The sequence below is a fragment of the Theobroma cacao genome, chromosome 3 (genome assembly GCF_053813885.1).
Source record: "Theobroma cacao isolate CCN51 chromosome 3, ASM5381388v1, whole genome shotgun sequence".
NCBI lineage: Eukaryota > Viridiplantae > Streptophyta > Magnoliopsida > Malvales > Malvaceae > Theobroma > Theobroma cacao.
The window spans coordinates 6,001,352-6,027,974 of record NC_142641.1 but is presented as its reverse complement, the minus strand read 5'-3'; the positions used below and the strand labels follow the sequence as shown (position 1 = coordinate 6,027,974).

General features: G+C 34.7%; 1 protein-coding gene across 1 annotated transcript; it reads left to right on the top strand.

Annotated features, from left to right (window-relative positions):
* Positions 1–1,124: 1,124 nt before the first annotated feature.
* WOX1 (WUSCHEL related homeobox 1) lies at positions 1,125–4,098 on the top strand. Its single transcript, XM_007036734.3, has 4 exons — positions 1,125–1,836; positions 1,984–2,295; positions 2,643–2,719; positions 3,352–4,098. Exons 1-4 carry the CDS (start codon positions 1,671–1,673, stop codon positions 3,868–3,870), a joined length of 1,074 nt encoding a protein of 357 aa, XP_007036796.3. The 5' UTR covers positions 1,125–1,670; the 3' UTR covers positions 3,871–4,098.
* Positions 4,099–26,623: the final 22,525 nt, after the last annotated feature.

The following is a 26,623-nucleotide window of genomic DNA, read 5'->3' as shown; positions in this document are numbered from 1 at the left end:
AAGAGAAGCGAAGATTCCAAAATTTAGACTGTAAATTTCTGATAGTACATGAATGCATGCATGTAACAAACATCATTCTACCACGGCTACAGCCATATTGATCACGTAAAAGGACAACAATGATACATCATACTCCCTTGGAAACAAACAAAACAAAAAACTTGTATGTATGCAACACTTCAATCACAATGCTGTGTCTTTGTGTTGTTTGTATGTCTGCATATGTGCACCGCTCAATGATTTTTGTTTTACTTACACACTTCATTCCTTATTTTCTTTCCCATTCTAAAACATCATTTATTTTACTTGGAAGGTAATAGTAATCCTCATACACATTTATGTGTCTATATACAGATATAACTACATACATACATATATGTATACATTAATTTAATAAATTTATCTTTAAAAATTAGTAGAATGAATCTAATTAATGTCAGAAAAGGAGATATATATAAAAAATCATTTGGAGATTTAATGCACAAATAATTAATGATATATATGTTAAGTATATATATATATTGTGTGCACCCGAACATTTGGTTCATTGGTTGATGCATAATTCTCATTCTTAAAGAGTAGGGTTCGAATCCCCTTTCTCCCAATTATAAAAAAAAAAAGTATATACATATTGTGTATTTATATACTTATTTAATTATGCATACATGTATATGAGTGAAGGTATATATATACATATATGTTGCATAAGTATATTTATGAGAGAGAGAGAGAGAAGGGGTGCAGATGCAAGGAAGGAGAGAGGAAATATAGACAAAGAAAAGGGTAAGGAAGCAGAGGGAGGAGAGGGGCAGTTCGGATTGAGAATAAGTGTGAAAGGCACGAGACATAAGAAGAACAATAAATGAGGGGTAAAGAGAGGGTGATGAGGCTTATGATAACCCTCATCATCGTCACGTCGTTTTTCATTTGCTACTCCCGATATCCCCTCCCAGAATTCCACGCTTCCCCTTCCCCCCTCCCTGATTTCTTCCCTCTTTACTTTTTGCTTTTGTCCTGATCTCTCCCACACCTGTCTTTCTCTCTCCCTCTCCTTCACACACAGCCTAGTCATTAGTCAACCTCATGTCTTCCCCTCACTTTGTTCCATATTGAACCAACACCAATTCACCAATTCATCTCTTTCTCTCTCTCTCTCTCTCTGCGTTGTTTGATCAATCCCTTTCTCCTAAAGTCCTCAAACTCAAACACTACTCACCTCTCACCACTTCAACTAAAGCACCCTTTTCATAATTGCTAGTATATCAATCTGTATATGCTCTCTATACACACACACACATATATATATATATAACAACTAGATAGCATATGTCTGCTGCCTATGTTTTGAAAGTAGGGATTTTTTTTTTTTTGAACCTCCCATCATCCCATTCCCTGCATGCTTCATTTCACTTTTGTACAACTTCACCACCATTTTCTCAGCTCCATCATATCAACACATATTTCCCTTCAGAACAAGGAAAGAGCATTAAAGCCCTTGTCCTTTGTCCAGCTTCTTTTTCTTTTTCTCTTGTACAAATACCTATTTCTCTCAACCCTAAAACGAACCCTTTAGAATATTGACCTTCAAGCTAAAGTGCTAGAGTGAAAGAAACCATATTATTAGTATTTCTTTTGAGAGCAAGTCTTCTCTTTTGGTACTGCTCATCAAGATGTGGATGATGGGTTACAATGATAGTGCGGAGTTCAACATGCCTGATTCCTTCAATGGCAGGAAACTTAGGCCTCTTATTCCAAGGCCAATACCTTCTGCAAACAACCCTCCTTGTCTAAGCCGTATCAATGGCACCGACTTTTTTGCACTAAACCATCACCTAAGTACGTCTTCTTCTTTCCCTTCCCTTCTTCATATACCCTCTTCTCTTCTTCATTGAAAGTTTTTGTTTGTTTCCTGAATTTCTTCTTCATCATGGCTATAATATATGCATGGGTTTCAACACTTATCATTTTGCATTTTCAAAGCAGCTACGGGAGATCAAAACAAGAGGGATTTCAATACACAACCTGTTGTCGTCAGCTCAAGGTGGAATCCAACGCCTGAGCAGTTAAGAACCCTTGAAGAACTTTATAGAAGAGGCACTCGAACCCCAACAGCAGATCAAATTCAGCATATTACAGCACAGCTGCGTAGATATGGTAAGATAGAAGGAAAAAATGTTTTCTATTGGTTCCAAAACCACAAGGCAAGGGAACGGCAAAAACGTCGTCGGCAGATGGAATCAGCTCCAGACGAGCACAGTCGAGTCGACATCGATATCTTTGAAAGAAAAGATTCAGGTATGTAATGCTATATATAGTAAGAAAAAGAAGAACAACGCACAATAATCTCTAATCTTCTCATTGCAGATATGAATATGTTTGATATGTATGGCCTTTTGCTACACTAATTTGTTTTCTTCTGAGACGTCTGGTTATGAGTTGCTTTTTCTTCTTTCTTTCTTTCTTTTTATTTTTTTTTTCCATTCCATTTGCTGCATAGAAATGTTAGATTTGAGTTGCTTTATTCATTCCATTTGTTGTTAGAGATGAGTGGTAAGAGATTGCTTTTGTTCAGTTTTTACCATTCCATTTGTTGTTAGAGAGATGTAAAGTTGCATTCTTTTTGTTTTTCTTTTTGTCTACAGGAGCAAATAAGACAGGTTATGAAGTTGAACAGACCAAAACTTGGACAGTCCCTACAAACTGCAGTACACTAGCAGAGGTCTATATCGATTCTATTTTTTCCCTTTTCCTTGTGTCTTTCTTCACAGACTCGCTAAAACTCTCTTTATTAATTACCTTTAGCCCTAAAAAGATCACAGCATATAATTAAGCATTGATCATGATTTGCATATGATTACATACAAGATTCATTTTTTGATTTTTGAGGTATAGATTCAAAGTTTGTATATATAAAGAAGAGATACCCAGGGAACCAACAAAAGCCTTGTTTGTTGGGAAATGAAAAGGGTTTAAAAGCTGCATTCCCTCCTTTCTGTCGGGCTGCTGTTATGAAACTAGCTGGGTATTTTGGGTACTGTGCTTGATATGCATTCATGGCATTTAGGCTAGGTATTGATTTGAGCACCCTCTCAAAATATTCTACGGAATTTGGGCACCCTGACAGTGGAAAAAAACTTTGCTGACCCCAGTAATTCAATATGTCATCCCAGCTTGGACCATTTGTCCTTTGATTTGAATGTAATACTGTAACTTAGGTTCCAAATTTTTTGCACATGGATATATGCATACAAAGCATTTATTTGTTCATGTCATGGCGTTTTGCTCTGTTTTGTTTGTTTTCTTCGCATGGTCCTTCATTATTTTTATTTTTATTATTGCAATTTTTTTCAGGATTCTGTTTCAATACAAACGGCAGCAAAAGCAGCAGGGGCAGAATGTCGAGCAGATGGATGGATCCAATTCGACGAAGGAGAATTACAGCACAGAAGGAACATTGTGGAAAGGAATGGGGCGTGGCAGAAAATGCAATTGTCTTACTCTTGCCCTCCCTCCACCCACCAACTCATTAACAACTCTACCGCAGCAGCAGCTACTAACACTGCTACCCCCACAGCGCCAATACCAACGGCAATAAGAAGAATGGACCCAAAGCAGCTCATTAAGACTCATGATCTGAACATCTTTATATCTCCCTGCAGAGAGAATGGCAATGTGCTAGACCACTTGAACAGTGCCTGCAGAAATGAAGAGGATGGTCCTGGGGAATTCCAAACCCTACAACTCTTCCCTCTCCGTAGCGGCGATGGTATCGATAATGTTAAGGAGAAAGAGAATGAGATATCAGTTGCAGCCGTGACTGCCAGCCTCACTCCTTACCCATTTTTCGAATTCCTTCCTCTGAAGAACTAAAACCAATGGATTGATTGTATCCCCTACTTTTTCACCTTGCTTAATTTGCTATGTATGTAAAATGGAGGGATATGCTTGGATTCTGTATTTTGTTGGAAATTGGAACTGTTTTCATTGCTTGTGATGTTACATTTCATGGAGTGGGTGCAACGGGATGTTGTAGGGATATCAAGCAATGGTTGCCTTAAAATGCATTTGGACCATGTTGGATTTGTCAATGAATGAACAAAAGAACAACAACATTTAAGACAACATTACAAGAGATTAATGTTGACAGAATAAGGCCTAGTTTCCGTTCCCCATTGAAGAGGTCTGAAATAGATAGGCTTTAGGCTGTGATGATGTTGAAATAAGGAACCTGAAAATGGGAATTAGATTTGAAAGACTTTGATGTTGAAGTGACTAAGAATATGGGTTGGAGAGTTTTTTTGTTCCTTTCTTACATTTTTGGAATACAACATGGTATCTGCTACAGTTTGCATGCATTTACTGATTTTGGGATTTTAAATTTTCCACTATAAACTAAAAAAGCCATGCATGACGGTCCTTTCTTTCTTTTATATATAACTACAATTTATAACAAGGATCCCAAATATAATTTGTTGACTGAGGGCAATTACTATTGTTAGCAAATACCTTTCTTAATTTATTTTATTATTTACCTTTCTTCCCATTTTTTATGTGCATAAAGTTACTTCAAATAAATAAATACTACTTTTATCCAATAAATAACTGTTTTTTCTTTAATTTCATGAAGTTTACTAAGGTTTCTTTTAGTTGTTACTATTTACATAGTGCTTTTTACTTCTTAAAGAGTTGTTATAAAATAAGCAAAGATAAAAAAAACAAAATAAATAATTATTATTAAAATGACAAATGATTAAAATGTAGCACCAATTATAACATAAATAATCTATATGCAGGAAAAACTATGCATTCATTATTATGGGAAAAAAAATAGATTGCACTTTTTATTTTTAATTCCTCAAAATTACTACTTATTTTTGTATCCAAACAGATTTTAGTACAAAGAACAGCCAAATGTATAGCCTAAATGATTTTGCATAATTTCCATAATTTCCTAACACAATAAATCTTACTAAATTTTTGTTTGCCAATCTTATCACCTTTTTAATGAAGCTATAATTTTTTTTTCTTTTTGAATTTTCTCTTAATTAATTTTGGAAAATAAAATTTGGAAACGGTTATGTATTAAAGATAAGATTATAATGTTTTACATTCTTATGTTAAACAAAAAATAAAAAGTAATAATTTTTGCTAACAAAATTTTTAGATGTATTAAAGTTAAGAATAAAAATTTTGAATTGGAGGGAGATACTATTATTATTATTATTATTATTATTATTATTATTATTATTATTTATGTACATGAAATATAAAATCTATGCACTGATCTTTTCTCTTTAAGATATATATAAACTGTGATGACAACTGATGTTATGGATAATAGTAGGAATATTGATTGTAAAAGCAATGGGGGAGATCTATAAAAGGTGATAGAAGAGATATCAAATGTGTTATTCTTTTTGGTACATTAGATACTCAAATGTTTATCATTACTCTAATTTCCGTTAAAAAAAATGAATACTTAATATATATATATATAAACTTTTGAACTATATACGATTATTCAAATAAACCTCTAATCTTTTGTTACACTTAAACAAGTCCTTGAACTTTTATTTTGGTTCAAATAAATTTTTAAAACTAATGAAAATATAATTATTGTTATTCCTAAAGACAATTGTGATTTTCGACCACGTGGCTTCTTGATGGTAGGTGAGCTTGTCATATATATGGCAAGAAACATGTTTTGATGGTCATTGATCAACATCATAATCACCAAAAAAAACACTATTTTTTTCTTTTTTTTTCTTTTTTCTTCTAATCAGAGTAGTTTTTTATCGAAAATCCCTTTCTATTTCTCCAGATCCAAAAAAAATTTAAAAATCTTACACCTTTAACTTTTAGAGAAAAAAAAGGAGATTTTCAAAAAAGTACTTTAATTAGACGAAAGAGAAGAATGTGAGGAATTTTAAATGGTTTTTTTTTTGTGATTTCGAATGATCAGCAGCCTCACCCACTACCAGGACATGCTAGCATGTCACATGAACAAAAAATGACAATTGTCATTGGGACTAATGTTAGCTGTATTTCCATTAATCCTAAAGATTTATTTGGTTTAAAACAAAAGTTTGAAGGCTCCTTTAAATACAATAAAAAGTTAAGGGCTTATTTGAATAATTGTGTATAATTTAAGAGCTTTTTTAGATATTAAGGCAAAAATTTATGAATGAAATGAGAATTAACTATATAGAGACCCAAATCATTAATGCCATAGGAAAAAATAATTGAGATGAGAAATAGAAGGGGTGGTAGCGCGAGATTCTCCGATCAAGGGACTGTCTCAATTTTAATAAGTAATCTTTCTCCAAGAATTTCCAACTACTGGTTGCTCATGATATGTGGTAGGTATGGGGAGATTATCGACACCTTCATCCCACCCAGGCAAGCAAGCAATAGCTCTCGATTTGGGTTTGTGCATTTCAAATCTATGGTCGTAGCTAGGAAAGCCATCTCAAATAGAAGGGGTGGTTTTTTAATCAAAGAATGAAGCTCAATCTCTTTTCCAAATGTTAATGGGGGTACAAAGAGATATTGAACAAAAACTAAGAGGCATTTCTTCTAAAGTGTGCATTCCATATGAAGGAAAATTCACTTTGTTGATTGGAGTTATGTAATTATAGAGATTGAAGGGGTCTTAGGATCGTAGATTTGCAACTAAAGAATAGGACACTATCGAATAAGTAGATTTGGAGATTTGGGAAGAAACAAAGTAATATTTTGAGGTCAGCAATCGTCAAGAAGACTAGTGGTTACCCGATGGACCTTTTCGAGAGGCTAGTGGAAATAGATTAGCTTGTAATATGTGAGGAAACATCGTAAGCCATTGTGTCCATCAAAAAAATATTTTCAGCATGTGTCATCGAGAAAAATATTCAGTTTTGGACAATGAAATGGATCAATGAGATGTTGCTCAAAAATGAGTCCCCTAAGATCCATGCATTGGCAACCAACAAAGTTGGTAAGATTGAGAAATTTGGTGAATGGGTTAATAGTACTTGGCTTTGGAAGATAGAGCTACATATAAACACTTTTGGATGGGAGGAAAACCAATGGAGCAATTCTTGTTCATGGTCTTCAACGACTACACCATTAAAACCAATTTTCAAGATAAGGTGATTCAATAAAGGTCGACAAGTGGCAAATATTCAATGAGTTCTTTTTACAAAAGTGTTCTTAACGCAAGTAATGTCAAAGCAAAGTATTGGAAGTTTTTGAGTGTGGGCAAGTTTGGCTTCTTACAAAGCAGAAATCTTTTGTTGACAATTACTAAATGGAATATTAGGGTTGTCAACGAGTAGGGTACTCGCTAATTTTGAAGTACCAGAACCCTAACCTTAGAAAAAATAAAGTATTTGAACCCTATTAACTACCCAAATATTTTTGAAATTACTACCCTAACCCTAACCCTAATCTTAATACATCCCCATCACCTTATAATTACCTTAACTCATTTAAAAACCCGATTATGTAAAAAAATTATTAAAATGCTATTCATGGGTACCCAATTACCCAAACCCAAATCCATACTCATATCCATATACAATAATATTTCTCATACATATTCCATAATTTACTAATAATTAAATTAATAAAACATACAAATAATAAAATTTAAATTTAAATAATCAATAACAAATATCTCAAACATAATTAATAATTTTATAAGTTATAATTTTTGTAATGTTAACACAAAATAGAAAGTAAATATGTTTATATTTAAAGTGTATATATACTAAAAATATTTCAGTATATATATAATAGTAATTGTATTTCTTATAAATGAACTAAATGTATATAAAGTATATATATTAAAAGACATTAATAGTCAATTAATAATCATAGTTTCATTTAATAATTTAATTAACTATATGGATTTGTCCTTAATTACATGAAATTAAAGAAAAAACTAAGTTTCAAAACTATTCTAATCTCACAACTTCCCTTTAGATATATATATATATATATATATATATATATATATATATTATAATTTTATATAAAAAATGGTATATATATTCTAATTAATAATTTTATAAGTTATAATTTTTGTAATATTAACACAAAATAGAAAGTAAATATGTTTATATTTAAAGTACATATATACATTAAAAATATTTTAATATATGTAATAGTAATTATATTCCTTATAAATAAACTTAATATATATAAAGTATATATATTAAAAGACATTACAAGTTAATTAATAATTATAATTTCATGAATTAATTTAATTAACTATATGGGTTTGTCCTTAATTACATGAAATTATAAAAAAAATAACTAGGTTTCAAAACTAATCTAATCTCACAACTTCTCTTTAGGTTTATATGTTATAAGTTTATATAAACAAAGGTATATATATTATAATTAATAATTTTATAAGTTATAATTTTTGTAATGTTAACACAAATAGAAAATAAATATGTTTATATTTAAAGTATATATATATATATACTAAAATATATACTAAAAATATTTTAGTATATATATATAATAGTAATTATATTTCTTATAAGTTAACACAATATATAAACTATATATATTAAAAGACATTACAAGTTTAATTAATAATCATAATTTCATGAATTAATTTAATTAACTATATGGATTTGTCTTTAATCTCATGTAATTAAAAAAAAATAGTTAGGTTCCAAAACTATTCTAATCTCAAAAGCTCTGTTTAAGCATATATATTATAAATTTATATAGACAATAGTATATATATTATAATTAATAATATTATAAGTAACAATTTTTGTAATGTTAACACAAAATAAAAAGTAAATGTATTTATATTAAAAGTATATATATAATAGCAATTATATTCCTTTATAATATGATATGATACTCATATTATTTAAACATAGTTAATAATCTAATAATTTTTTATTTAAATATATTAATGTCATCACTTTAATAATTAGAATGACCATACTTTTCATATATTTATTAGTTTTAACAAAAATAATTGCTTGTAAAGTTTGTAAAAATTGTATATTTTTAATTTAATTATTGAAATAACAATAAAACATTTATAAATGGTAATCAGGTTTGGGTAGCGGGTAGCCAAGAGATGTCACCTATTGACACATTTACCAATAAGCAAACCATTTTGTGGACTCATTTGCAAAAAAGAGGGGGGATCGATTGAGCATGTTTAACTTGCTTTGCTGAGAGGCAACACAAAGAGATTAAAAAGCTATTGTTGTTGCTTCTAATCTTATTGTGCTCATGGATATGCTGCTCTTGGCTATAATGAATAGCCTACCTCTAGTCTTCACTCATTGCTCTCTCCTACCTACTCTTTGATTGATCATGACCAATGCCATGTGAACTAACTTTATTTTCGCTGCTGAATAAAGACAATCCTTTTCCTATTAATGTCCTACTGCTTTTGGATGCTTCCTCATATATAATAACACAATGTTATGTCACTTACTACATGGAATAGCCACCTACACATGTTCCCTTATGATGTGTTCAAATTGACCATTTTTTTATTCTCTTTGTATTTTTTTGAAAGCACCGAAGGTCTAGGTATGATTAAAAATTTTTGGATTTGGGTGCTGATTGTAAATACTTTGCTTGAAAGATGTACTTTCCCCTACCTCATACTTGTGGTTGCTTATTTCTCTCATTGGACAAAGCTTATTTGGTACTCTTAAGCAAACATTTGTTTTGGTTCAAAGATTTGAATTGTGAAGCTTTTGTAGCTATTTTCATTTTAATAACACCAAGCAAAAAAAATCATAACTTTCAGTTTTGATCACCTAATTTTTTAAAACGTAATATTTTGATCATCTAAATTTATAAGTGTTACTGTTTTAGTTACTCAACCATTAAAAGATAATGGATCATCCACTTGACATTTCATGTCAAGTGCTCTACCATGTGGCTATATCCATATGGTTATAAAAAAATACATTGCACATTCCAATTGATGTTATCATATGTACATTGTGTTCACCATTTTTGTTTAACTTTGTTGCATATGCTTATAGTTGCTTAATGAACGATGAAAATTGGTCTCTGCAAAGGTATAAAGGTAGGGAAAATGAACTTTTTCCATCTCACACATACAATATGTAGATGATACTCTTATCATGTGTCAACCAAAGTTAGAGAGCTTGTTAAATGTCAAAAGAATTTTAAGGTGCTTTAAAGTTGTGATAGGATTAAAAATATTTTTTTAAAAAAAAGTCATCCTTTTAGCATAGGAATGGAGAACAACACACTCAAAGGATGGATTGCTAGAATTACATGTAAACTCAAGAGCTTATCATCCAAGTACCTAAGACTACTATTGGGAACAAAACAAAACTCAATCAAAGTATAGGATCTTGTGGTTGAAAATTTTGAATGAGGTTAGTAGGGTGGAAAGCAAAAGCCTTATTAGTGGGAGGGATAGCAACGTTGTTAAATATAGGGATCAGTAGTCTACCAGTTTATTTTATGTCTATTTTTCGAATGTTAGTAGGGGTAAAAGAGAATTTGAACAAAACTTAAAGGCATTTCTTCTATAGTGGGCCTGCCATATGAAGGAAAATCCACTATGTTGGAGGATGATTTACAATTACAAAGATTTGGGGGAAGGGGTCTCAAGATGGTAGATTTGCAACTGATTTGAATAACTTGGATCGGCTTTAAAGGTAAGCCTAACAATATGTGTGATGATCCTTGGAGATATTAAGGATGATGATATGCCCTCACATTGGAGATTTTTAAGGATAATGATATGCCCTATATTGAGAGATATTTGCTAGAACATCTATATGCACAAATGGTGCATATATTTTATATATGTGTGCATGTGTGTATGATTTTGTTTATCTGCACCACTCACTAAGTATTATAGTACTCACCCATTTCTAGACCATGTGCAGATAAATTGGTCACAGAGCTGTGTGGTGAAGGTCATCCCGCGATAGACCCATTTTGGCATCCAGTAAGTCCCTGTTTTGATGTTTTCACTCTGTTGAGTCTGTCACGAGCTTCCGCATATGGTTGGCTTCAATATATGTAGGCACAATGTGCCATTTGGGCTTGTGTAAGGGTCGATATGTATGAACCCCGATCTGACTGGCCACTGTATGGCCTTATGAACATTTGTATGGACTGTGAGCCAAGGATAATGTAATGCATTTGAATTTGTAATGAATATTTGATTATAAATCCCTTCACATTTATGTTATATGATTTTGGACTCTGAGGCTTGCTTAAGTCTAGTGGACTTGCCTGTTGGGCTTGTGCACCAGTCATGGATCCTTGGGTTTGGGTCGTGACACTTATGGTCCTTAAAGACCACACCATTGGAACCAACTTCCAAGATAAGGTGACTTGGAAGGGATCGACAAGTGGTAAATATTCAATTAGTTCCTTTTGTAAAAGTGTTCTTAACGTAAGTGGTGTCAAACCAAAGTATTGGAAGTGGTCGAATGTGGGCAAGTTTGGCTCCTTGCAAAGTAGAAATTTTTTTTGCTAATTACTAAAGGGCAAGATAACAACCAAAGATGAACTACCTAAGAGAAGAGTTTTAAATAGGATTATAACTACATGCTAACTATGAAATAAGGAGCCTGAAATAGTAGCTCATGTATCCTTCACATGTGAAGAAGTGTGGAAGATTTGGTATTACTGATGCCACTAATAAGGCTTAAATTGGGTTTGGTAGAGTGATGTCATTACATATTTCCTTACATGGGATGAGGTAAGCCTAACAAGTAACAAAGGAAAGGTATGGCATATGGCTTGTTTTGCTATTACATGGTCCATTTGGCTTTTGAGAAATGAAATTGTCGTAATGGAAAATCATGGGATTTTATGCTAGTGGTTGATACTTTTTGACTAAGAATAACATGGTGGGCCAAGGCAAAGTGGCTGAAAAGTAATGTTAATCATGGGTTGGTTCTGGAAACCAAACAGTGGCATTACTGCAAAATTGTCCATGGCAAAGAAAATCGAGGTGAAGTAGGGCTACCCTCCTAATGGGACTCTCAAATTTAATGTGAATGGCATAATAAAGGTTGCCCAAAAAAAGCAAGCATTGAGGGAGTATTAAGAGACAAGTTAGGCCTTATCAAAATCTTTTTCTTACAATCAATTGGAGTTGGAGATTCTAATTTAGCTAAGTTGTTGGTGAACAAAATGACATTTCTAGTTTTCTCCACCTCCAAATGGGCTAAATCTCATAGCATTTTGGTGGACAATGATTCAGTAAATGTAGTAAAATGGGTGAAGAATCCACAAAGTTCACCATAGAGGTTAAGAAATATCATCATTCAAATTGAAAATCTAAAACAATAGTTAGGGAGATGGAGCATATTATACACTTTGAGATTGGATAATGACATGGCAAATAATTAGGCCAAAAATAGAGTCCAAAGAGAACAAGATCTTTTGCTTGTATTCGATGAAAAACTACACACTCCACATCAGGTGTTGGAAAATGGTGAACAAGCAAGGCCTTAATAAGGTTATATTGGGGAATGAGTTGAGATTAAGCAAGATGAGAGGTATGTTGGAGAAATTAGGCGTGAATCATGTACTATAGGTTTGGTGTAAATATATACTGGTTGCAAAAACATTACAATGTATGAATGGGCTTTTCATGTTGTACGTGTGAGGTTATATGAGATTATGAGATTATGTGTTCATATTGTGTAATTTTGTTGTTCGGTGTAAATGGATGATCATGTTGTAATACTTAAACCTTGTTGGTGCCACTATACATATTGAAAATCAATATAATCCAACTTTTCAAAATAAAAAAAATTACATATGGATCAAAAAGAAGGATTTTTTTATTATTATTTTAATTTTTTACAATGGGAAAAGGGTTAAGTGAAGGGAGAGAATCATTATACTTAAAATTTCTAGCAGTTTCAATCTAAATTTTCTTTTCCTTTGTGTTTATTAGTAATGGCTTGGAATTCTTTAGGGGAAATTTTTTTTTTGGCCCTTGAAAACAAAGTGTATTTGAAAATAACCTTCTAGATAAATTTAATTGTTTTTAGCCACCAGAAGAGATTTTGGGACAAAAATGCCCTTAATGAGACCTCTTGGGGTGAGGCACACTCTCAACAGGCGAAAAATTAGAAAATAAAAATGCGAAGAAATTTTGAACATCTACTTTTGTGCAAAACATCTTATATTTTCCCTAGAAGCTTCTGCTAAACAAAATAATGGTTTTTCAGATATTTCAGACATGGCATTCAGATAATACCAAGGGTGGTATTAAATTGAACGAGGAACCGGTCGTGATGAATCGAAAGCTTCAAGAATGATGTGAAAGTAGAAATCCCTGATACGGTGGTGAATCGAAAGGAGAAAGATGTGAAACTGAATCAGGAAATGGTCGTGCTACAATAGGCCATATGGTTTGTGTGACGGCAGGGTTTTAGAGTTTGTGAAACGGAATGGTGGGAATGTGTGACATGGCATGGTGGGAATGTGTGACACGTCATGGTAAGAATATGTGAGACGGGTGTGACACGGCAGGGTATAGAGTTTGTGACACGGCATAGTGGCAATGTGTGACACATCATGGTGAGACTATGTGAGACGGGTGGGACACGGTAAGGTATAGAGTTTGTGACACAGCATGGTGGAAATGTGTGACACATCATGGTGAGAATAAGTAACAAGGTAGGGTTTAGAGTGTGACACGTTAGGGTGATAATGTGTGAGTCGACATGGTAAGAATGTGACAAGGGTGTGACACGAGTTTAGAGTGTGTGACACGCCATGGTCAGACGTGTGACATGCAGGGTTATAATGTGTGAAACGGCACATGATAATGTGTGACACGGGTATGACACGGTAGGGTTTAGAGTGTGTGACACGCCATGGAGGGAATCTGTGACATGGCAGGGTGATAATGTGTGAGATGGCACAATGAGAATATGTGACACGGGTGTGACACGCCAGCGTTTAGAGTGTGTGACACGCCATGGTCAGACGTGTGACACGACAGGTTCATAATGTGTGAAACGGCACAGTGATAATGTGTGACACGGGTGTAACACAATAGGGTTTAGAGTGTGTGACACGCCATGGAGGGAATTTGTGACATTCCAGGGTGAAAATGTGTGAGACGACATGGTGAGAATATGTGGAACGGGTGTGACATCGCAACGTTTTGAGTGTGGGACAAGCCATGGTCAGACGTGTGACACGGCATGGCTTGAACGTGTGACACGGCATGGCTTGAATGTGTGACATGCCATAGGTTTAATATGTGACACGCCATGGTGTTAAAGAAGGCGAGCAAATGATGAGGAAGGCATTTGGACTCCCACTGAACAAATGAAATGAATATAAAAGGCCATTTCATTTTAATTAAATATTTTTCTGAAATCGTAAACGTTTGTGTAAAGGAAGTAAAAGAGTTTCATTCATTCATTCCTCATTTCAAAAGGTAGCAGAGAGTTTGACTTTGTTGTTTGTGAGCTTAACTACATCACAACAATAATGTCGGTTATCAGTGAAGAGGTCAGTCACTCTAAAATAAATCTTTCTTCTGTTCGTTGATTTTTTGCTGGGTTGGTTTGCTTAAACTGTTGATTTTTTGTTAATTTGCTAGGTTGTTTGGTGTTTTTTTTTTTTTTTGCAATTGTTATGCTTTGCTTAAACTGTTTCCTTCCTGGTTTTATGGTCGTACCAAAATGTTGAAGGAGGTCCGCGTCTACATATGGCGTGTTGTGGGTTAACTGATTTTTTGAGTTTTTAGCGTGTCACGACTGTTCCTAGCATGTTGTGGGTTAACTAGTTTTTTGGGTTTTTGCCGTGTCAGGGTTGTTCCTAGCGTGTTATAGGTTAACTGGTTTTTTGGGTTTTTAGTGTATCATGGTTGTTCCTAGCTTGTTATGGGTTAACTGGTTTTTTGGGTTTTTAGCGTGTCACGGCTGTTCTTGGCGTGTAGTGGGTTAACTTCATTTTTGGTTTTTGGTGTGTCAAAGCCGTTCTTGGCATGTTGTGGGTTAACTAGATTTTTTGGTTTTTGGCATGTCACGACTATTCCTGGCGTGTTGTGGGTTAACTGGTTTTTTAGGTTTTTAGAGTGTCACAACTATTCCGAGCGTGTTGTGGGTTAACTGGATTTTTTTATTTTTGGCGTGTCATGGCTGTTCCTAGCGTGTTGTGTGTTAACTTTTTTTTTTTTAGTTTTTGACATGTCATGGCTGTTGGTGTAACGAGTCAGTAATTACAGATTTTGGCGTGTCACGACACTGATATGCATGGAGTGTCATGACAGCATGGCATGTCACGACAGCATGGCGTGTCACAACACTGATATGCATAGCGTGTCACGACATTTGACTTGATATGCATGGCGTGTTACAACATTTTACTTGATATGCATGGTGTGTAACAACATTTATTTCTTTCTTCAGTATACCTTGTTTCCTAAACATTATGGGTTAACTCACTCGTGCATGTGTGCCATGTTTAATAGGTGCAGTCCAGTCAGTATGAGGATCTTGATAGTTTGCTTCTTGTGTTGAGGGAGAAATGGGCATTCAATGTCGCTATCAACACCACTGTAAGTGATCACAACTACATTACATTAATAAGACTCTTCAAGAAAAATGGGAGTACGATGGAGTGAAGCGTACATGTTTCAAAAAGTTGCTAGACGTATATCCACAAGGCTACTTCAGCGCTGGTCTCCTGCATAACATCATTATTCATCGAATTAATGAGACAAAGGCAATGGAGCACGAGTTATGGTTTGCCATTGGCAAGACCAAGCGGTAGATATCAAAACAGGAGTTCTGCCTTATCACCGGACTGAAGTTTGGTCCAATGCTCGATGTGTTCATACCACCATACGAGGTTGTTGCAAACAGAATTCATGACAGATACTGGAACGGGCAGTAGAGCATTAAGTTGTAGCAGTTGCTTGATACTTTTCGTAGAGGCAACTTTCAGCAACCAGGCAACGTGACCAATATGACACTTGTCTTGATCGCGGATAACATTTTATTTGGTCAAGACTACCGTAGACGGGTAACACCTTGGCTATTGACATTGGTGGAGGACATCGATGCTTGAAATATCTTCCCATGGGGTCACTATGTTTGGAAGTTGATCGAGGACAACCTTTTGAAGGGGTTCGAAGTGCCTGACTCAAACTCGCAGAAGGCTACTCGTTTACAGTACAACATTTACGGATTCACGTGGGTGATACAAGTACTATCATTAAACATTTATCCGTTTCGTTTTGACATAAAAATTTATGGTTGCACTCGTTTATCATTACAGTCTGATAATGTTACAGTTGACTTGCAGTTCTGGGCAATGGAGGTAATTTTGGCCTTCCAAAAAATAGTTGCCCCCTCTGCATTGAATGACGTCTACCCACGTATGTGCAGATGGCAATGCAATTAGAAGCCGAAAGACTTCTACAAAGCAGTTCAGCAGTTGGAGTCATCCTCGCAAATGAGTGAACAACTATTAATTTTTGTTGTGCATTTGTATAATAATTTTGCCTAAAATTTAATCACAATCCCTAATTTACAGTTGTGGGCAGTCAAGACCTTGGAGCCCACCTCGGATGAGGCTAGCCAGGAGTATTTTGTGGACATTGATGTCCCGTTATCTGAGGGTCACCAGTACGTGCCAATGGGGCACTTGGAGGATTAGTCAAACTAAGGCTTAAGTGCTCGGGAAAAGAGGAGAAAATTAAAAGAGAATGAGCCACTAGTGGCATCAAGCGGAGGCACACCGCCGCTACTTTAGTGGATGCGCTGTAGGGTTTTGAGTTGATGGAAAAAGGGGACGACCATGGCAATGGTAGTGAACAGTCGGTAAGGACCGTTCTAACGGTTTGTGTTCAACAATTCCATATGTGATTATCAAATAACATATCTGTGTTTGCAGTTGGACCATGCGATGACAGCTCCTCAACCACCTACAGATCCTCTTGAGACGCACATTACTAACGAGCCATTGGTAAGATCGATTGTAACGGTTTGTGTTCAACATTTCTGCATATGTTTATCGAGTAACATAGTAGTTTCTATCATTGTAGTTGAGGAAGGCGACGGCTACTCCTCAACCACCGATCGTTCCTACTCAACCGCACAGTGGTAACGAGCCGCCTGTATGGATTTTAAAGTTGTAATGGTTAATGTTCAACAATTCCTTATATGATTATTGAATAACATAGTAATATATGTTATTACAGTTGACCCATTCGACAAGAGTCAATGACGGAGTAGTCACGAAGCGTCAGCTGCGACAGATCATGCATCGGCATAAAAAAGACATATCAGAGCTGAAGGTTTCAATTCAGTCATTGACTCTGGCCAGGCAGACGTTTAAGGACAGTATCGTTGCTCGTATTATAGAAAGCCTGAAATCACAAGTACAATATTCTATCTTCGCTCATATATTGGTCGTTTATGTTTAGTAGGTGTAGTTCTATTTTTTGTTCTCGGTTTATGGTTTGTGATATTTTATGAGCTAACGAATTTTCCCATTTGTCTTGTTCTGTAGGGCGGTCCTTCATCTCACAATGCTGGTGAGAACGACGATGATGCTGATGATGGGCAGCATGATGAAGTTGCTGTTCACATTCATGATGATGTTGTTGGCCGTGATGGAGATTATGTTATGGCAGGGGATGTGACCCTTCAATCAGATGATGCTAAAGATGTCCATGTTCCTTAGGTTGATTCGGTTATCGATGCATCTGAGGGTGGGGAAGGGGACCTTCACTCGCTCGTGGCTGAAGGAGTCCATGTTCCTGAGGCTGATTCGGTTATGGATGCATCTGCGGGAGGGGAGGGGGCCTTCACTCTCTCGTGATTGAAAGGGTCCATGTTCTTGAGGCTGATTCGGTTATCGATGCATCTACGGGAGAGGAGGGGGATCTTCAGTTGCTCGTGGTTGAAGGACAGCATCTTCTTGAGTTCTATGCAGTAGTCGAGGCAGCAGAAGGAAGGGATGGGAACCTTGCATCACTTCAGGCTGAAGGGAACCATCTTTCTCAGAGCACTCCTGAAGCTAGCGGGACACGATTGTTGTTAGCAGAATCTGATATCCATCATCGTGCAGCGTAAATTTCAAACCCAATTGAGCAGGCACGGGTCAAACTGGCCAGCAAATACATGTTAAGCCAGTACGTCGACCCCTTAGTGAGCCGTCAAGATATGAAGGACGCACTGGTGCAAGCATACGAAGCTTTCAAGAAAAACGAGTGTGCTAGGTAAACTCATAAATAACATTGCAAATATTGTTTTTTAATGAAACATTAATCCACAAGGCTTTTTAAATTCATTCTGTTACATATGCAGGCGTGACGTCGGGATCTTAAGGAATCAAGATGCTGAATTTTTCATAACATTAGAGGATCCCAAAGAAGAAATGAGTAGTGAACATATAAACGCATATCTCAACGTACTCTGTAAGCGGATGACAGGGCCGAAGTCGAAGCTGTACACTACCCGTGCATGCGTGGTTGACACGATATTCTTCGTAAGTTTATCTGAAAATTTTTCAATTTTGAAAATACTAAGTTTTTGATTGCATTAAGTGTAAGCTAATGTATACATGCTTCACAAGACACCATCCATATGCTACACACCGCATTTCCAACTGAAGATGCCCGGTCCACGATGAAAATTTTGGATGAGTTGTATGGGTAAGTGGAGGGTGAGAAGCCGACATACGACACAAAAATGGGAAGATGTCGATTTCATCCTCGCACCTTGCAATATGGGCGGGTATTGGGTGGTAGTGAAGATCGACTTGGTGAGGTGGACGATTAAGGTGGTGGACTCCGCAAGTCTATTCAAAGTTCAAAACTATGGACAAAATGAAATGAATACTCAAATAATATATCTATAAAATTAATAAAGAAAATAAAGACTCATCTACTAGAGGAAATTAGCAAACACTAAAAAATATAAATGAATGTAAGATACTGCGAGAGGAAATTGTGAGAAAGGTATTGCACATGGGTTACACATTTAGCTAGGCGGACAAACTGTCTTCATTCACAACACACCCTACATTTTCAGACATTGTCCTTCGTATTAGACAGTTATTGCGTGTGTGATCGGTTTGTCTACAACTTGAACATGCTTTGGGTCGGTGCACTTGTGGAGGCGCTGATTGACTTGGAGATGGCGTCAAATTTATGGATGGAACTACAAGTGGGGATGGGCAATTCTGTCTATTATACTCATACCTTTTGCATTATGAACATCTCCATGCTCAACTGCCTTCACCAGTCGATGGAATCCTTCTCCTCCTAAGTCTTCCCGCTTGACAAGATGACAATTTGTTTCACATAAGGGGGGATGTCCTACTCACTAGGATGCCCTACCGACCGAATGGATCCCAAATAACCCTCCACCAAAACGGTTGTCTTGTAGTAGTCAGCACAGAATTCAATGGCTTCACATTTGCATTTATTGAAAAATACAATAAACTCTATCTTCAAGCACAATGTAAATGCTATGTCAATTAGGGTTCAAATAAGAAATAAAGATGTTCTAACCTTATTGTTGCAATGGCATGGCTGCATGGTAGTAAATCTGTTTGGAACTCACAACATGAACATGTCTTCTTGGACAGGTTTACAAGTCCGTCCATCTTCCCGTCTTTAACTTCGAACTTCACTCGATTGATAGGCTTAACTACAAAGCGATGGGCATCATTGAACCGTTTGCTTAACTGCCTGGGAATCCAAGGGTTAAGGGGCGTGGTCACCTTGACGGCTTCCTCGTACCGATCATGAAACCAATGCTGAAACATGTCTCTGATGAACTCGATCAAAACAGTGATTGGCATTTGTCTTGCATGCTTCAAGTATGAGTTAACACATTTCGGAATGTTGGATGTCAACATTTGGTATCGTTTTGTCGGTGAACATGCACGTGCCCATCTCTCAAGCCCTATTCTCATAAGGTCAGCGTGGGCTCCCACATGAATCTGCTTGAGCTGGTTCATATGTCTGTTGAAATCGAAAACCTTACAGCAATCTCGAGCAAGGGTGAAAATCATACAAACGTTGTCGCGCTTGAACTTGTTTTTAAAGTTTTTTTTCAAGTGGTAACCGCATAAACTGTGGTGCGCTTTTGGGTATGCATTTTGGATTGTTTTTTAATGTCGAGATGCTGATCAGAAATGAACATAGTATTTTCAAGATAACTAACCATATCACACAACTTGCTAAGAAACCACGTCCACGAGTCTTCGTCCTCAACATGGCTGATGCCAAACGTAACTAGATATATACACTCATTCGCATATTTGCATACAACGACAAACATAACACCCTTGAACTTACCTTTCAGATGTGTCGCATCAATTGTAACCGTAAAACGTATTACATCCATAAACCCCCGAATATAAGCCCCGTATGACCAGAAACAATATTTGAATCTTTCTACCTCATCAATAGCCACCGCAGTCACTGTGCCAAGATTTTTTTTTCCAACATATAAAAATATGAGGGTAGTAGTTGAAATGACTCCTCTAGGGGACCGAAAACAAGCCTCTCCGCATACTCCTTCTCTTGCCAAGCCTTACCATATAAGCATTCCAATCCCCACTGAACCCTTATCTCACAAATTATGTCCTTAGGTCTCAATGCTACTCTATTAGCCCAAAACTTGTGTGACATAAGTTCACCAATTATCTTCGCTCTCGTAGTTGGAAATCGCCCTTGCAAACCATTAAAAGTACAGGTGTGTTCTTTCTGGAACGTCCGAACTTGCCAATATTCTCTTATGTCAAGTAACTTCGTTGCACGTATACTGAACTTGCATGCCTTGTCCTTGCAACCAACCTCAAAATGACCTTTACATGACTTTTTTTATTCTTATCGCAAACTTCTCTTTTATAACCAATATGTTCAAAGCTCGTTTCAACTCGACCTTCGACGAAAACATTCTTCCTTTATATAAGTGATCATCCGGCACATGTTGACTCCTTAGTGGTAATTGTTTGGAAGGAGAACCTTTCTGCACCTGCAATTAGCCACGTACAAGATATCCCTCCATTTCTCCTTTCCTAATAATTGTCATTGAGCAATGTATCAAGGGAACAAATCTCGTTCTCACCAGCGATGGGGTTATTGTATATGAGGTCATCACACTGAACATCTACTACATCAAAACCTCCAACAGGTTCCGTTTCGCCTTCAACATTATTGCAAATTGGAATGTCACTGTCATAAAGCCAATCATTGTTTGAACTATCATCATGCCATTATTCAAGCCCATCATCTGAATTGTCATCAAATCTATCTTCACCAGCAGCGAACAAATCTTTATTTCCTTCAACAAATGCAGTATTATCCTCCAGCGTCGCAGTGTCACCCTCCAACCTCACATTATTGTCCTCAAGTGTCGTATTCTCATTTGACAATGGCATTACACACTCTACAGTTTCACCCAATCGTTGCATTTGTTGGACAGAAACAAGTAATTGCTTTGATGCACATCCTGATTGGAATTGTCCAGCCAACTATTCTATGAATGTTGTCTATCTATCGGGCTGCACAAACTCTTGTGCATACCTTAATTGCCATTGTTTTGGGTTACGGACCAAATGCTGTGGTATATGTGAAGCATTGTAAATCTCATTTTGATTGAGCTGATTACCATGTTGTTCAACTTCTTCATGTGACATAACATTTGTTTGGTGTCCCTTAATGCTGACATACACAGCCGGAACATTCCTCTGTTCCAACAGAATTAATGCAACATCCTCATCGTCCTTGATAATTGGTCGTGATAGCTCTCCGGGTGTACTGATCAATGCATGTAACTCAATCTCATCAATTTCTAAGTTTACCCGAACAACATCTTCAACCAGCTTCATCAAGCTTGCAAACGACAAATTACTCATAACCCCCAGCATTCGTGACTCACCACCCTTGTAAATGCTATCCACCCACTGACCACCGTGTCTTATGACAAGTCGCACAATTGGAACCCCACTAAAATTTTGAAAAAAAAATTGTCAATCATTTTACATAATATATGTCGTGCTCAAAAATTTGTCAGTCATTTTGTTACATGCTATGCATATAACGTAAAATGTGGTAACACGCCATGCATATAACGTAAAATGTGGTAACACGCCATGCATATAACATAAAAATGTGGTAACACGCCATGCATATAGCATAAAATGTGGTAACACACCATGCATATAGCATAAATGTAACACGCCATGCATATAACATAAAATGTGGTAACACACCATGCATATAACGCAAAATGGGGTAACACGCCATGCATATAACGAAAAATGTGGTAACACGCCATGCATATAACGTATAATGTTGTAACACGCCATGCATATAACGTACAATGTTGTAACACGCCATGCATATAACCAATGTCGTGACATGTTAAAATAACGCTAACACATGTTATAGATGCATGGCGTGTAATAACTCTAGGTAATGTTTCTAATCCATGTTCTAATTTATACCAAATGTTTCAGAAATTTAAGTGTGTTGCAGCAATAAACCCAATAACAAGTACTTTGATGTCATCTCTGCTATAGGGTCTGTTAATCTACGATAATATGGCCAAATGCCCAGAGATAGACCACAACCCGATGACGATGGTGCTCAACAAAGAGTTGATAGAGCTCATACAGTTCAGAGATCTAAGAGAGCTAACGACAATGGTGCTCAATAGAGAGTTGGCAAAGTTGAGACTGTTTAGAGAGTTGAGAGAGAAAGATGACCTAGCTCAAACAGTTGAGCATTTATTTTTTTTTTTATTTTTTTCTATTTTCTCTCTGACGGGAGGGAGATAGCTCAAACAGTTGAGTATTTATTTGAAACGATGTTTTTAAGGGCATTTTGGTCTACTCATGCTTCTTTTTTGCTAGAAACAGATAACTTTATATAGATAATTTTTTCTGAAATCACCTTATCATAAGGTTCTTTTCTCACAATTTCCTCAATTTTCTTTATTTGGTAAAAAGTCAATAGAGGCAATTAAGGACTAGACTATTCGCCTTCACTCACAAATCAAGCATAGGCATAGATTTTCAAGCCTGAGCTTGACTTGACACCAATTAAATTATTTATTAATAAATATTATATTTTTATTATATTTTAATTTTAACTATTTCTTAATATATTGAAATATATTACCAAATAAGATTTTTAATATTTTAATAATAATAATATAATAGTTAATTGGACAATCAAACTAAACTTGAGTTTGACTTTAAAAAAAGGAAACCCCATATATTTGACCTGTCCAAACCCATCCCATGGACACCTCTAATTAAATATACTAGACTATGGCCCGTGCGTTGCATGCGAGCCTCTTTCTATCTGTTTTTTTCTTTCTCTTTCTACCTCTCTTTTTCTTTCCTTTTTCTCTTTTTTCCTATACCCTCCACGTGGCTAAATGAGGAAGCCCCTTTGGGTCTTCCTTTTATATATGTTATAGATATTGTTAATTTGTGATAATTAAATTATTTAATATCTTTCTCAAAAATATAGATTCAACTTTACAAAACAAAAAATTTTTTAATTACTAGATTTTCATGAGAGTGGAGGCCACCTCTAAGAAAGTTATAACATCTAGCACATGTCTCTAACATATATAATCTAGTTCTCATATCATTAGTAATAATAAGATTTTTTTTCTTAGATATATGTAAAAAAATCTAAAAGAGATAGATTTGAACAGGGGTGGAGCCTGATTTTCCCCCCAAAATTTTTAAAATTTTTTATATTATATAAAATTTTAAAATTTGGTAATAGATCCTCTTAATGGCCCCCTCAATACAATTTTTTATTTAATAATTAATACAAATAAAGAATAACAAAAAAATCCCACATGTTTTAAATTTCTATAGATTTGCCTCTCCAAATTTCTAAGAAACATCAACCATATTCTTTTTCCTTTTTTTTATATCACATGTGAGTTCTATCTTCTACTTGTCATGTTGGTTTTATTTTTGTTATGTGAATTTTATTTCCATGATTTTAATCTTTAAACATAATAAATTATTATGTAATTCTTAAATATACGTTGTAGTGTTGCATATTTGCTAAAAATTTCATTAATATATCGTTTTTTAATTAATCCTAATTATATAAAAGGAAATAATCATGAGTATATCTTTTTTATGTGCTTTATGTTTTATATTTAGTTAAAAAAAAATTATCTTGAATATATAGTCTTTAAACAATCCTAATTCTATAAAAAGAAATTATTAATCTTGCATATCATATTTAACTATTTATATTTTATGTATTATAGTTTTATATTTAGTATTATAAGTTTAAATAAAAATAAAATAAGAATATTGGATGTTGAATGCATTAATTTTTTTTTCAAGTTTGATTAATGTATGAGTAGGTTGAAAACAATTGACATATTCTTTAAAATAAAAGATGCAAATCGTCCAAATAATTCTTCTACACTTAAAGCATCAAGCCTCAATGCTTCAACTCATGAACAAAAGTAATATGAGTCAAAATGTCCAACACTCAATCTTAAAGAAATAAATGTTTTTCAGTACATAATTTTTAATAGATGAATTTGAATTCAAAAAATATAGTCAAGCACAACTTTCTAAAAGACTATTGTAAGTCTTTCTTTTCTTGATTTATATGTTATATAAAATTATTTTCTATTATCAATCTTTTGATTATTAATTAAGTTCAATATATTAGTTTTTAAAATTTTTAACCTTTATTTCTCTATCTCTAACCCCCTTAACAAAAGTTGACTAACTCCGTCCCTAGATTTAAACCTTAAACCTCAACTTGTTTAAAGAGTAACAACATTTAAACCAAACTTAAGTTGTTGTACTCGCCTCAAAGAATTAATTAAGTAATTATTTGGCAAAACAAAATTTGTTTGAATATCTTATAAGTATATCCACAAAATGATCTCTTTACCACACGCCCAATGTAATACATAGCTACATATAAAATTGAATTCATTAAGATTAAAATAGATTTTTTTTCAGAAAAAAAAAAGAGATTGAAATAGATTTAAGCACCTATAGAAAAAAAAAAGAATAGATTTAAGCAAACTTCCAAATCACCCTACGTGAGACATAAAAGCAAAATGAGTAGTGCATATAAGTTCACGTAGCATGGCAGCAACGAAAAGGTAAGACAACTTCTACGAAAATCCTAACTAAACTATATAGGAAAAGTTGATCCAGCTAGCTGCATGCAGGGAAGTGTACTACTCACACAACATTTCTACCACAAATGTTTCTGCACATTGATTGTGCTTGATTAGCAGTGTGGGTAAGTCAGAAAGGTGGGGACATCTTTCATGTTAGATAATTAAAGTGAGTAAGTAATTATTTTTTTATTACATTTAATTAAATAAATTTTATAAATAATTATTAATTATTATTAATTAAAATTTTATTTTTTTTTATAATCTATCGATATGAAAGTGTAAACACCACACATATCATGCTACATCAAATATGTCATATCATACTTATTACAATATGTCAAAATATCACAACATCACATGATATAAAATAACGATATTTTAACTACTAATGATTAGTCAATTATTTTTTATAAAAATTTATTTAATTTAAAATAAAAATATAAAAAGTTAAAATAATAAAAATTTATTTAAAGTTTTTAAATAATTTAAAAACCTTTTTAGATATTATATTTTTAACAATTAACAAATCTTTGGTGGCAATCCAGGAATAAATCTGGATTTATTAGAAAGCATTAATTGAAATGGTCTCAGCTGTAGCATTACTTGGATATCAGCAAAGCACCAGCTGTTTACATAATAGAGCAATGAACAAAGAAAAACAGACAGAAAGAGAAAAAATGGATTACAATGGAAGAGAGTTTGGTAAAGGAAGAGAGAGACTCCAACATGTAACATGTCGCGAAAATGTTGAGCGGGGAGATAAGAGACAAGTGGCAAAGTGTGGACTTGCGAGAGAGAGAGAGAAGGCGACTTACTTTATGAGGGGAGCAATCAATGCTTAACACTGAGAGGGCCTGAGATTCTGATAATTTCTTTTCGAGAGATGATGGTCTGGTCGGTTCCTCGACAATATACGCATTCGCTCTCTCTCACTCTCTCCCTCTCTTATGCTTGTTTCCTTCGTACAGCTGCAGCCACAACGCACCTGATTTCTCTTCAGACTTTGAGATGGAAAAAGGGAGAGAGAGAGAAGGGAAGAAGTATCAACTTCTTTCTTTCTCTCTTTCTTTCATGCATGCTAACTCAACATGCCTTGAAATAAGGGACCATACCCCTCCCTTGACACTGAAAAAGTGAGTCAAAATGATACTCTATAGCAGGTTCCAAAACTGGGTCAAATTTACCTTTATTTTATTCTCTTTGTTCTAATTTCTTTGCCTGATTGAACTTTTTACTCAAAAACATCACCCACATTTTCAACCTTCTTATTTTAAATATCAGATAAATTTAAAAATTTAAATCGGCATGTTGCATCTAAAACTCATTTGAATTTATCTCATAAAAAAAATTAAACAAAAAGAGTATACTGTAAACTGAGCTTCACTTTTCTCTATGGCATGTATATTTATGTTACTGCATATAGACATTCTAGCTTATGCAATGATTATAGATAGACTCTAGAGAGAGGT